The 13,010-nt window shown below is 42.1% G+C and overlaps 1 protein-coding gene across 1 annotated transcript; it reads right to left on the reverse strand.

Annotated features, from left to right (window-relative positions):
• Positions 1–3,555: 3,555 nt before the first annotated feature.
• Positions 3,556–13,010, reverse strand: LOC106644069 (putative chitinase 2). Its single transcript, XM_014359416.2, has 8 exons — positions 12,941–13,010; positions 6,122–6,328; positions 5,436–5,601; positions 5,198–5,294; positions 4,927–5,118; positions 4,663–4,860; positions 4,230–4,355; positions 3,556–4,124 (listed from the first exon to the last, which is right to left on the reverse strand). Exons 1-8 carry the CDS (start codon positions 13,008–13,010, stop codon positions 3,870–3,872), a joined length of 1,311 nt encoding a protein of 436 aa, XP_014214902.1. The 3' UTR covers positions 3,556–3,869.

Here is a 13,010-nt window from a genome sequence, read left to right on the forward strand (position 1 = left end):
TTCGCGCGCTTCTGTAGCACTGCTCAACCGTTGCTCGGGGAACCAACGCGCCCGGCGCCGGCGAGTCGCGTACGTAGGAGGAAGAAGAGCCGCCGTCGCCGTACGGACATACGCACACGCACCCAACGCGTTTACGCGCTTCTCTCTCCCCCCCCCACCTTTATGTACGGCCCTTCTCCACCCTCTCGTTAATTATTACTATGTACCACCCCCTCTTCTCTACTTTTATACGTAAGTACACACATGTATATAAATTTGATCGGGCAAGGGCTTTTCTTGACGATTTTTATACCTTTCGTCGCGAGCTTTCGAGCTTTCGTGAATTACTGTTTGGGGGTCGATCACTCGCGCGTGCGGAGGCACACCTGCCTCGTGTTGGTTCATGCGTGTACTTAAATTATAATTATATGTATGTGTACCTACGTAACGGGTACGGTGACATTTCGTATCGATAAAGCGCCCTTGATTGATGAATATTATTGTCTCAAGTTTGATGCCGGTGAGAGTGCCTAACGTGTCGTACATTGTATAACTAACGGATAATATCAGTCTAATTAGGTTGCAATCGTATAGGATGAGCTTCGATTATCGAGGGTTTATTTTTATGTATATATGTGCTTAGGAACTCTTGTGTACAGAATAAACCCTTACAGCATACGAAGCGTGTTTGTGAGGCAGTTGTTGAAACGATGGTTTTTACTCGTTTGATGGCCAAACCAAAAAGCTAAAGAGATTTAAAAAATCCATACAAAAACGACAGATTTTACGGATATTGTGTACACGAAACCAAAGTTATTGATAAACTATCATCAAAACATCATAGGTACTTGGGTGTCTTGAGTACTTCACTTGACTGAATTTTAAAAGATAAAAAATTTAACTCACGTTTAATCGTTTATACACAACTGTGTCAAAGTTATACAAAGTAATTGCATAGTACCTGTTATCTTTTGCGTATCGAATTATTTTTCAATTTTCTCCCCGACACATAGAATCTCGTTGCGCTCAATTCTTCTACAGTCTATGTATAGCGAACAATTTTGCAATGTGACAAATGCACGAAGAAAAAAAACTTCCATCAACTGATAAATAACCCTTTCAATGACATATATATTTATACCTATACCACCATAATCTGCTTGTTCCGACGATTATACGTCAAATCGAGACTTCTCTTCAGGACGAGAGTCCTCTTGATTGATCAATAAATCATTGATTACGCGATAAACCAATCGAATCTCACGCATATAATACATGTACTCTCGTGTATAACAATAAAAAAAAAAAAACCCCCACATCTACATCCCGTCCAATCTCGCAACTGCACCCCAAGCCCTTTGATAAATAATTCAGTCAAATCTCTCTCGCGTACCCACTATATATTATATACCAGGGGCATCGAAGTGGAAAAAAAAAAAAGAAAAGAAAAAAGAAAAAATTGGTAAAGAAAATTCATACGTCGCGTCATCAGGAGGTATATGCAGTACGGTAGCTTTATAATAGGGGGTGGAGAGGGAGAGGAATAAAAACAGGACGCAAACGCCCGCCTGGACGTCGCCACTCGCTTCTCTGTATATTGTATGCCTGATGGCCGTGAGTCACTCGCCAGCCCATCGAAATTCACCCCCTCTTGTGACCATATATATATATATACATATGTATGTGTGGGTGTGTTTTCACATCCCTTTTCCCAAAGAAAGCCCCCTTGGACTCCACTACGTTCCCTCATATACGTATGTGTGGCAGCAAAAAAGCGCTTACTACCACTTCCGGCGGATAAAAGGGAACGCGCGAGTGTACCCTATACTATACTTGTCTGTCCTGGAGAATTAAAAAATCGTATGGATCGTCGTACGAGCGTGATATTGTTACGTGGCTTTTTCTCTTGACGCATGACTCGACGTTTTTCCTCGGACAAATGAATATCATCGTCGAACCTTATACCAGTGTGTTATCGATTATCTTTGGGAATTGTGATTACATGTACCAATCTTCATAACGCCGATACCGAACTAAATTTCAAATGTTGTTTCAGCAAAGTAATGTTAAAAAAAAAAAGAAAAATAGGGCGATGGTTATGCTCAATTGACACAAAAATGTTTGATGAATATTTCGTTTTTTTTTTTTTTTGTTTTTTTTTGTTTTTTTTTTTCTTTTAATACTTTATACATACATACATCGTACAATATGTTGTGTGGCTTGAAAGTAATATATATGATTATCTGTCGATTTTCGTGGTTGAGTATACAATACTTACGAGCGAGTGTTTTGTTGTCATAAATAATTCATTACAAATGTAAAAACCATATAGTCATTTATACGTGTACATTCACGAGGGGAGGGGGAAATAAGGCTGTGGAATTGTACTTGATCATCACTCTTACGGTATAATAGTGGCAATGATATTGAGACCATAATATATATAATATATTGTATCTTACGCGTTACTTACATAATTATATATAATTACAATTAGGTACACAAGTGGTGGGTATACATATATATATTTATATGTATATAGGTGTATCGTAAGAAGTACTTTTACAAAACGTGTAGGCATGAAAATAATACATTTATGTCTTTTTTTTCGTTTGCATGTACCCACAAGCGCAGATATGCCCAACTTCGGTTTATACATTGCGTCATACTTGACACTTTATTTGCACTGTAGGAAAAGGAAAAAGAAATCAAATGTATATCATTATCAAAGAGTATTGTGTTCTGCATTTAAAAGAGTATATATATATATATGAAGAAAAAAAACAAGAATCATTTGATTGTATTTGATCTTGTGAAAAGGCACTACATTACGATACTTTCATTGTCATCGATATAATATCTCGATATATAAAAATAGTTGGTTTACATGTTACGTACTGTGTATATATATATATAATATAATATAGAAGACTTGAGCTAAACTTTGCAACTCTATATAAGTTTTTTTTTTTTTTTTCTTCCTTACACACATATGATTATGTATTACGAATTTACGTTTCGCAAAGATTTTAATACTTAATAAATATAATTGTGTCTTACAATGATCAAATGATCAATCGAACTTTGAGAAAACCCGTGGTCCTCAACGACAACTTTTTACACGAGAATAAACTAACTTCAACGAAGAAAATCGGTTAAGGATAAATCAATGTCGTCTAACGTTTTATGGCAGATTATGCAACATTGCCTTGGAAGTGTAGACAATATATATGTTTAATATGTTAGTGGCAAAAGTAATTTTAATGACCAGAATAATTATTAGCTAGTTCACGCGACCCCTTGTTAAACTAAAAGTACGTAAAAGGTCAGGTAAAAGAAAAATATAGGTGGTAAAAATGCCACTGTTTACCTATATTCACCTCAATCGTCGTACAAATTATCATATACGAGCATTTGACAACATCGGGAGGCACGACGTTTCGAAAAATAACACACGCGGCAAATGCCAAGGCATTGGGGTTTTTTTTTTTTTTTTTTTTTTTTTCTCAACTCTCGCCCGGAACACTTTTCACCAACATCCCTCCTCGCACAACAACCATCAGTCCACACATATATCATATACCTTCGGATTTCTACGTCCTCACCTTCTTCTTACGAGCAATAAAAAAAAAAGCTCCTCTCCATGTGAGCGCGAATTCCGAACCCATCCGACAATTAGCGACCCTCGAGGGAGCGACGACAAAAGCCGCAATCATCCCCTGGGCGAAGCTCGTTAAATCAATCCCTCGGATCAACAGGAGCTTTTGCGCGCCACAAGTGGAGTACCGAAAAGGGACGTCGGATGGATGGCTCCCTCGGGGGTGAGCCAAATCGAGGGTGCATGAGGAAGAAGAGATAAAAGGCGGAGCTAATAATACACGCGTATGGTTTTAGTGGCCGAAACGAAGAACAGAGTGGGCCAGGGTACAGAGCACGAGGATGACGGCCAGACCGAGGGTGGACGATGCCCTGCCGCTCGAGTTTCTCTCCAGGGCCAAGGTGATGGCTTGCAGGAGCGGGTACTGGTGCTGGAGCGCGTCGACCCGGCCGCGTTTGTAATCCGGCACGCAGTCGCCCCGGAAGTCGTCCGTGTCGATGCTCCAGATCATCACGCCTGCCAAGCCCTTCTCCATCGCCAGGCGGACCTACGAGGGACGTTTTTTGTTTTACTCAACATCTCGACATGGACTAACCATATATACTTTTGTAATGGTGCCATTATTATTTATCATACGATTGTTATATATTACCTTGGCCTGCAAGCTTTTCGCGTTGTCGTAGACGATCACTTGTCGCTGGTGGATCGCGTAAGGGGTGCTGCTCAGGTTGTCCCACTTACCGATCCACGAGTCGTTCGTCACCAGGTATCTGCAAACCTACATCAATTGCTATTGTAACTGCCTTTTTTACTGTAGACATGCGCGCTCGATCGCGCCGTATACACAATTTAATAGGTGGGGTCGTCAAAGTTCACCGGCGCTTGGGAAAAGAAATTAAAAATGTATACGTGGAGGTAAACATACAACCAGCCGGGGCCATCGACCGCCGCGAAAGGACATTAATTACAACCCTTCGAGGAACCGCGCTGTCATGAGGAACAACAAACCCCACCCCCTCATATGTAGACTTTTTTTATTTTTTATTTTGTTGTTGTTGTTTAAAGGAACTCTGTCTTGTGCGTACCTCGTTGTAGCCCAGGAAACCTTCCTGGTTGCTGTAAGGTCCCGGCCAGCTGTTCCTCAAGCTGCTCTTGCCGATCGGGTTCTCGTCCTGCGACCTCAAGCCGTGGGATAGCACGTAGCTCTTACCGTACGTGGGCAGGCCCAAAACGAGCTTCCTCGGTCTCACTCCCAGATTCAATATGTAGTTCAGGGTGTTGTTCTGCAAAGGGACCGCGTATTTGCAGATGATTTATTTTTAACATATTGGGGGTGCACCGTGACTCACCACTTCGTAAAGCGGGGCGTTGGGCATGACCACTTGGCCCTCGAGTCCGTGGTAGTCGTAGGTCATCAGGTGGATGTAATCGAGGTACTCGGCTATTTTCAGGATGTCGTAGCGGCTCTGCATGCTCTCGGTATCGGCTGCTATCGCCGCCGTAAGCAGGAAATCGTGTTCCCTGAAGGCTCGCTTCAGATCCTGACCGAAGACTCGAAATCCACATGTACTCCAGATTGGCGTATCGGTGAATCGAAAAACAAGAATGAGGCACACGTACCTTGAGCAGTAGGACAAAGTTCTCCCTGTCGTAGGGCTGGCCGCCCCTCGCGGTCGGGAACTCCCAGTCCAAATCGAGACCTTGGAAATTGTGGGCTCTGAACAAAAACCCACGATTGTCATATACATCACGTTATGTTTTACCAGTGCAACATGGATGTACACACACACACATATATATATATATATATATATATATATATATATATATATATATATACTACGTGTGTTTGTTTTACCTCAAAAAGTGCACGACGCTGCTGACAAACTTCTTCCTCCGGCTGGGTTGCCGGGCCATTTCCGAGTAGTTGTAGCTGCCCTCGTTCCAACCGCCCACCGCCAGGGACACCCTCAAGCCCGGGTACTGGTAGCGCATCTGGGTTAGCTTCTTGTAGCCCGCCCGACCTGAGGAATACGTTTCTTTGCATAAAGAGCATTTATCAAACTAATTATGGGTTTTCTTTTTCTTTTCTCTTCACAAGTACAGTATATATAGATAATTTGTACCAAAAAAAAAAAAATATATAATATACAACACACCACACGGGTTATTGTTTAACTATGGGGGGAAAGGACAATTTTTGAGCAAATGGTCGCCCAATGGGGCTGGCCAATAGATGCATTAGAGGAAGAGATAGTTAAACACAGAGTGAGCAATATATTGTATAATTGATGGAACTAAAAAATACAAAAACACCCAAGTCGAATGCGTTATGTAAACATGTTAACAACTCATGGGTCTAAAAGGATCGTATGTTGAAACACGCAATGATAATATAATCAAACGATAAACAAAGGCTATAGATGGGGAGAGAGGCAAAATGATTGTTATTACCAATATGATAAACAAACAAAGAAACAAAGAAACGAATGAAAAAAAAAAAAAAAAAAAAGAAAAGTTCATCAGTTCCGGTGACAAAAGTACCATTTTGCTCGTCGAGATCGGCCCAAGGATCGAGGCTCCTGATGTCGAAGGTGGCGCCGTTAAGGCCGGCAAACGAGTATATGAGGTTGGTGCAGTACTCGGGCTTGATGTCCTGGATTTGGAAGATGCCCTCGCCGTTACGGTATATCGCCCAACTCTGGAAGTAGCAGGCCACGTACTTGTTGTGGTTCGGCTTCCTCACGCTCGCTGTAACGGGGTACACACGTACATTACAATAATACATCGTTTTACATCGCACTTTGGCAAAAGCGTCAAAAAAATACCCGAAAACTTGATTAACGAATCGAGTCGTTAGGCAATGTGCACATAATTATACTTGCTTGAAAAATGGAAAAAAAAAAAGAATAAATTCCAAAGTACTCGAGCACTCCTTTATTCCGGACAATCGCTCCTCAAGAGCGCATTCTTTTTTGATGGAAAAAAAAAAAAAAAAAAAAAATTCTCATCCGACTAATGAACCCCGAGCAGACCACAACGGATCCTCGGTCACGTTTCCCTCGTCGCACCCTCTCCCACATCAAAATGGAAAAGGAGTAATAGAGACATACTCTCTGTCTCCCTTTCGGTTGATGGGTACCTCGGAGCGCGGACTATGCAGAAAATAATAATAATAATAATAATAATTATTATTATTATTTACTCTGAGCTATGGTGTATGCATGTACACACAGGAGTAAATACGTAGTAAAGTAGAAAGGGCACACACACATATAGCTCCGTTAGACTCCCTTGGAGACCGTCCTATCTCCATATTGTACAAAGAGTCGTTGTACGTACATTTGGCCCATTCTCATTTGACTGCGCGTGCGATGACGTGTGCCTTTGTACACACACACTACAGGGACGTTTTACGTAATGTACGTATATATATTATACACATCAACTGTTGTGCGACGTGTGTATATATAATATAGCTGTACGCATTAAGGGCGGAATTAAGGGAGAGTTTATCGATCTAGCCGGGCCGGTCGACCGTATATTATGTATATACGCGGTGCGTCACCATCGCGCTCCCATTCGCTCCGGTTGTGAAGCTACGTACATTTTACGCGCCGTACAACCCTCTGACGTTGTATTATTACGCTTTGTGCGCGCACGTGTATGGAGTTTCGAAAAAAAATGGTAAGGATGTATGCCGAAAGTCTGTTGCACGCGTGTTTTTCCCAAAAAAAAAAATGGGGTCACGTTAATGGCACGGCATAATATATAGATACGCGCATGTATATACCAGGGCTACGTGCCCTACTCAATTGTCCGATCGAGGTACAATTTTTTTTTTTTCATACCCACTTACAGATACCACACAGATTTGTATACGATCGAGTGGCTTATCAAAATCGCTGAAAACAGCTACTCTACGGTATACATTTGTGTTCCGAAAGGGCTCGTCTTACCACTTTTCGCACAATCGTACCAATCCCTTGCGTGCCTTATTGGCTCGTCCGATCAAACGCTGCAGTTAACGGTTGATCGGCCGATCTATCGGCATTTTAACAATTACCCTCTTAAACTGCAAATGCATTCTTTTCCGTGCTTTTATTTATAATGCACATGGCATCGGTATACCTAAGTATAGTATACCTTGGCTCGGTTGGATTTATCCAAGAGAAAACTCCTGTAAGGCGTGGATGGAAGACCGCACCGGCAATCGCGATGAAACAAAAAGGTGTGGCCTTGTGTACACCTCTTGTCTACCGCATGCAACGAAATGAGAAAAAAAAATATATACATATATCCTCTTCTATTCATCATCGGCATCAAACATGTATATCTGGTGTTATAAGTCTGCATGTCTTCCATTTCTCTTGACGGGGGAGCAATTGTGTCGCGAAAAATTTTACATCTTCGTTTTTACTGATGCATGAGTCAAGCGTACGCGCGCAACTGCGACGATGATTATTGCGTTAAAACGATGACAAAGATTGGAGGAAAGAAAGGAAAATAGATTGCCAAGACGGACGCATGTACATACATACATATACATGTATATATCGTGTGCAACACGGAGGAGAAACTAAATACGCGTATAGCTACACAATATATGAGTACTTAATATACATTATATGAGGGAAGCCCACGGGATGTTGTTAATTAATGATGACTTGGTTTACTTAAGGCGGCTCTTGATTAAATTTGCCGCTTTACTTTCATCTGCGGCTCGTGTGCGCGGCGTGCAAGTATTATTATCATGCTTATATACACACACGTTGGTATTATACGTTATACTCGATGTTCGAGAGAAAACCCGTAGCTGCGTCTTATCCATATTATACTCAAGCATATATACATACTTCTTGTACGTATGCTGGATCCTCCCATAAACTTGACCTGGGACACACGCGCTGCTCTCTTTATGGTTACGTCACGCGGGTTTTTTGTGCAATTTTAACACGTTTATGAATAATTTTTTGTCAATTGGGTACGTCTGCATTCAACGTGATTCTAAGAAATAGTTTTTTTTTCCCCCAACAAATCAGTGATCCGTTTAATCATCGTTTCATTTTCACGTATCCTCTTCCCCTATATACTTGTGACTCGATTTTTTTGCCACAATCTACTGAAAGTATGAGTATATGTAGCGAGACATTGCGGATCAATAAGGAAATCGTCTCCCTAATCCGTATTTGCCAAAGTCGTCGATCGTTCAGATAGCGATGATTGTACCTACTTAGGTGTACCTGTACGATTATCTTTGCACATCCAACGATATTTATAAATAATTTTCTTTTTTTACCCACACGATCGATCGAGCGGTAATAAAGTGCCTTTTTTTTTAAATTGTAGTCTCCAGTCGCGGCTCGTCAGAGCTAAATGGCTTAGATGAAGATACAACATCAACAACAAAAAAACATGAAAGTCACCAAATTGATTCGATCGCTAGGGGGATGAAAAATCACGAGGAATACGCGCGCTCACCCTACGGAAGGAGCTCCTTCGACCCCCCCCCATTTGGCGTTTGATTCATCCGATGGAAGAAAAGCCCATTAAATTGCAAATCGGCGTCGCGCGCGTCCGGGCACAGTAGAGAAACCTTGATTACTAATAGCGATTGAGACATGCGTATAAGGGCGGAAATTCACGGGGTGACTTTGCGCCGTTACCGAAAACGACGTTCCTGCACGACTATTAATTGCAAGTACGGTTATCTGGGACTAGGATATGTTCTCCAACCTCATTCGTCCCGACTGAAAAAAAAAAAAAAAAAAAAAAACAGGAAAACTTGTTCCAAGTGCGTTTATTTAGCTGGAAGACAAAGTTCAGCGAACCTCGCAATCGATGTGCCGATGAATTATTGAAGTGCAGAAAAGGCGCGTTTCTCCAAAACAAACGTACGTATCAGATCGAGCGAAAAAAGAAAAAAGAAAAATATAACACTATATACAACGTCTCTCCCCCAAAAAAGGGCAATGTCAGTCTGATGAAACTGATAGGCAAAAACCCTCGGACTCTGGCTCGTGAAAAAGTAGCGTCGTCTCGACGAGTCCCTCTCGGCAAATTGACGGATAAAGGAGCCCACAGCGATAAGCCGAATGGAAGTGATTCTTTCATATCTGCTCGCTCACGTGTGTCCGCACAGTCTCGACCCGTAGGTATATAAATATATACGTATGCACAAACAGACACAACAACGACATCTTCGTCTTCGTCACTATTGTGTATTTACGGGCAAAGAGACGCACATGTCAAGGCCGATCGTAAACGTATATATACGTGCACCCACTATGTTAGGTATGTATGGAGTACGTATCGTCCAGCAAGTGCGGGGCCTCGCCCACGAATCTCGTTCGTGACAGGGCGGCCTTGTCGTTATTTACCAATTATATATCCGTGCAAGGGTGTATCGGTACGTGTATAGTCGAGAAGATAATCCCGTCGCGTGACGTTCTAATCAAATGCCATTTTCTTTCGTGTATCAAAGAAGGGATGTGGCTTTCAAGGTGGTACAGGAAGTGGAGTCTCTTTCTGATGATAACTGAAGGTAACACAATTTTGGGGACATATACGCTCCATGGGTATGTATAGAGTACACGATTGTGTTGTTCATTTGAGAGCTTTTGGTGGTGGGCGTGATACAGGGTGACGAGGATCCCATCAGGGATATTTGATGAATTTAATCGAGGCGGACATAGATGCGTACATCCCTTGAACCCTGGACAAATCTCTGAAATCCCCTCTGCAACGTAACAACTTGTCGGTATACCTATTACACCTATACCGATTTTTGCTCTCCTATATACCTACACGTACATTGCATCCAAGCAAAATGCACATCGGATTGCACATCACGGAAACACCTTCCGCGTTTTTATCATCGGCAGTGACTGCACGAGACCGTATGGACAGATTCAGTTTATTTATGATCAGCATCACGGGTTTCTGATGAATTTCTTTCTTTTTTTTTTCACACCGCCAACATTCTCATTGCAGCCCTTTCTCTCTTGTCGAGGTGTATGGTATTGCATGCCTCGGCGCGTTCCTATTTCATGATGTTTGCAAGTGTATATGTATATATGTTGTGGTATGGATGGACTGAACGATTACAGATATAGATGATAGGCATACTTGACTTTGGGATGGTTGAAATTGACTAGGTGTAATATAAATCTTCCGATGAAGTACATCGGCAGATTTTTTACCTCACGGCATTGCTATCTATTTATATTTATCTCGAAAGAATCGCACTTTTCAATGAAAGTATTTTTCTTCTTTTTTTATTTTATTTTGTCGGAATCATTCGCACCCGGTGATGTACAGATCGGTATGAATTGTATGTCGTTCGCGTGAAAATGACGCACCAATTTTTTTTTTTTTTTCCTTAGCCTTTGATACGCGAGGCTCGATATATTTGTCCAATCGATGGACGAAAAAACAGCGCACACGCCGCGGAAACCCTACGACGACGGCCGATTCCGTATCGAATTTCTGGCCCTTTCGGACCCTCCCTTCCCCCCCACGCGCTCGCGCTCAACTTCCGATTTACAAAGATTTCCTTCCCCGTGTACACAGATACGTTCAGCGTACACCCTTTTTTTTTTTTTTTTTTTTTTCACATCCAAGTTTACGTAACGCCGGAAGGTTTCCCTGTTCCCAAAACCCCAACCGTGTGTACTTGTGCGTACAGCATATACAGGTACACGTACACGCAATTTATGCGCGCGGTGATGCACTCGAAAGCGAAACTAAATTGCCTTAATTTTCGTTTGACGATACGCGCGGGTAATGTTAATGCGAAGCGCGATCGAGAGGAGGAGATGGGCTACTTGTGCGAGCGGCAAAAGCGAGCACCGGCGGAATAAGAAACTTCCAAGTGATGTCGAATATTTTCGAGAGATCAGATCGTGCGTCTATACACCTATGGTTATACAGTCTAAAAAACCGGTTGTGCGTCGATTTTTTTACTTCCTCGGAGGAAGGAGCCTTTTGGTGGGCCGAGGGGTATGCCCTTGTACTTTTTTTCCAAATACACGCAAAACAAATCTCTATCGTGTTTGTCGGGGGAACAAAAAAAAAAAAAAAACCGGTACCATCGACTCACGCGCGGCACAGACCAACCAGAAAATTCTGTGTGTCACGCTCAGAGGATGATAATCAGACGGTACAGGTGGTTTTTTAACTAAAATACATTAATAAGCAAATCGATTGCACAGCCATCGCGCTTTAGTTGGTATCAACCGATTTTCCATCCGTTGGGGCCAAAAAATGTTTCACACGCGTGCCGATAACCCAATATACCTATACTTTATAGTAGATCACGCGTTGTCGTACCTATTGAAAGAGAAGAAGAATAGAGATAGTCGTCTCTCGGTGCTTCAATTTACTTGTCCATAGTAACAGCGTGATGAGCGACAGTTGTAAAAGGTGTTAATTTAATACCGGTCATTATTGTAGAGCGACAACTAATGCGCGGAGGGTCGCAATCGTCTTTATGAGGCACACACACACACACACACGAGCACGATAATCGCATCGCGAGGATTCTTAACGATAGTTATCAAATTTATATGGTTCGTGACGGGTAATATTTTTTTAAAAAGTCAATCTTGTTTGTCCAGCCAAATGGTACCACCTTCATAACGATTTCTTAAAATTTTTAACAGGTTTTAGTCAAACATCAGAGGGGAAAAAAAAAAAAAAATAACCGCATGTATATTTGGTGATCTCCGTGTCTCTGTTGCATGGGTTTTCGATTCGAGTAAGAAGAAAAGTCCATTAGGTACACCCTTATGTCCAACTTGAGTATTATAAGTACATATTAGCTGTATCACGCGTTATATTAACGAAGGAGAAGACGTAGAAGATGCAGCGCGGCGTGTACGCTGTAACAACCGGAACCGGACAATTTCAATATCAGCCGACTCCTTTTCTCTCCCAACACCATCGGTTCTCTCTGTTCTCTCGTGTAATTTTATGATGTACACTAAGACGACACGTCACGTCAGTAGATGTAGTCCGTATATCAGCAGACGCGCTGAACGAGAAGGAAAGAAAAAAAATGATAATCATGAAAAAAAAAGAGGTAAGCTGGTGTGCGTGTGTCCAAGCGGCGACTTTAATACCCCTGGTCGTGAAAACGGAAACCCCCTCTTCGGCGAGGGAGGAAGCCTATAGTGGCCGCTGTCCACCTTCGAAAAAAAAAAAAAAAAGGGAGAAAAAAAAGATAGAAACGCGTGGAGCAGCCGGTGTATAGGTATAAACCCCTATGAGCATGCATCGATACAGTATGGAAAAAAAAAGAAAGTTTCATCATGCAAAAAATTAGAGGTTTTTTTTTTCAAGTTACAGGGGTTGTGCACTCACTTATGTATGCGCTGGTGATGGATCCGCAGGCGAGGGTCGCGAGGGCCAGTAGCAGCTTGTGCCCGAGCAT

The sequence above is a fragment of the Copidosoma floridanum genome, unplaced genomic scaffold, assembly GCF_036245765.1.
Source record: "Copidosoma floridanum isolate Cflo_tuat_1 unplaced genomic scaffold, Cflo_Japanese_pri ptg000019l, whole genome shotgun sequence".
NCBI lineage: Eukaryota > Metazoa > Arthropoda > Insecta > Hymenoptera > Encyrtidae > Copidosoma > Copidosoma floridanum.

Excerpts from the sequence above, each read along its gene's own strand:
- LOC106644069 (XM_014359416.2), bottom strand. The coding sequence starts at position 13,010 with ATGCTCGGGCACAAGCTGCTACTGGCCCTCGCGACCCTCGCCTGCGGA. Across the intron at positions 6,329-12,940 it reads CATCACCAGCGCATACATAA|CGAGCGTGAGGAAGCCGAAC; the intron begins GTGAGTGCACAA and ends ACCCCGTTACAG. Across the intron at positions 5,119-5,197 it reads ACTTTGTCCTACTGCTCAAG|GATCTGAAGCGAGCCTTCAG; the intron begins GTACGTGTGCCT and ends GTCTTCGGTCAG.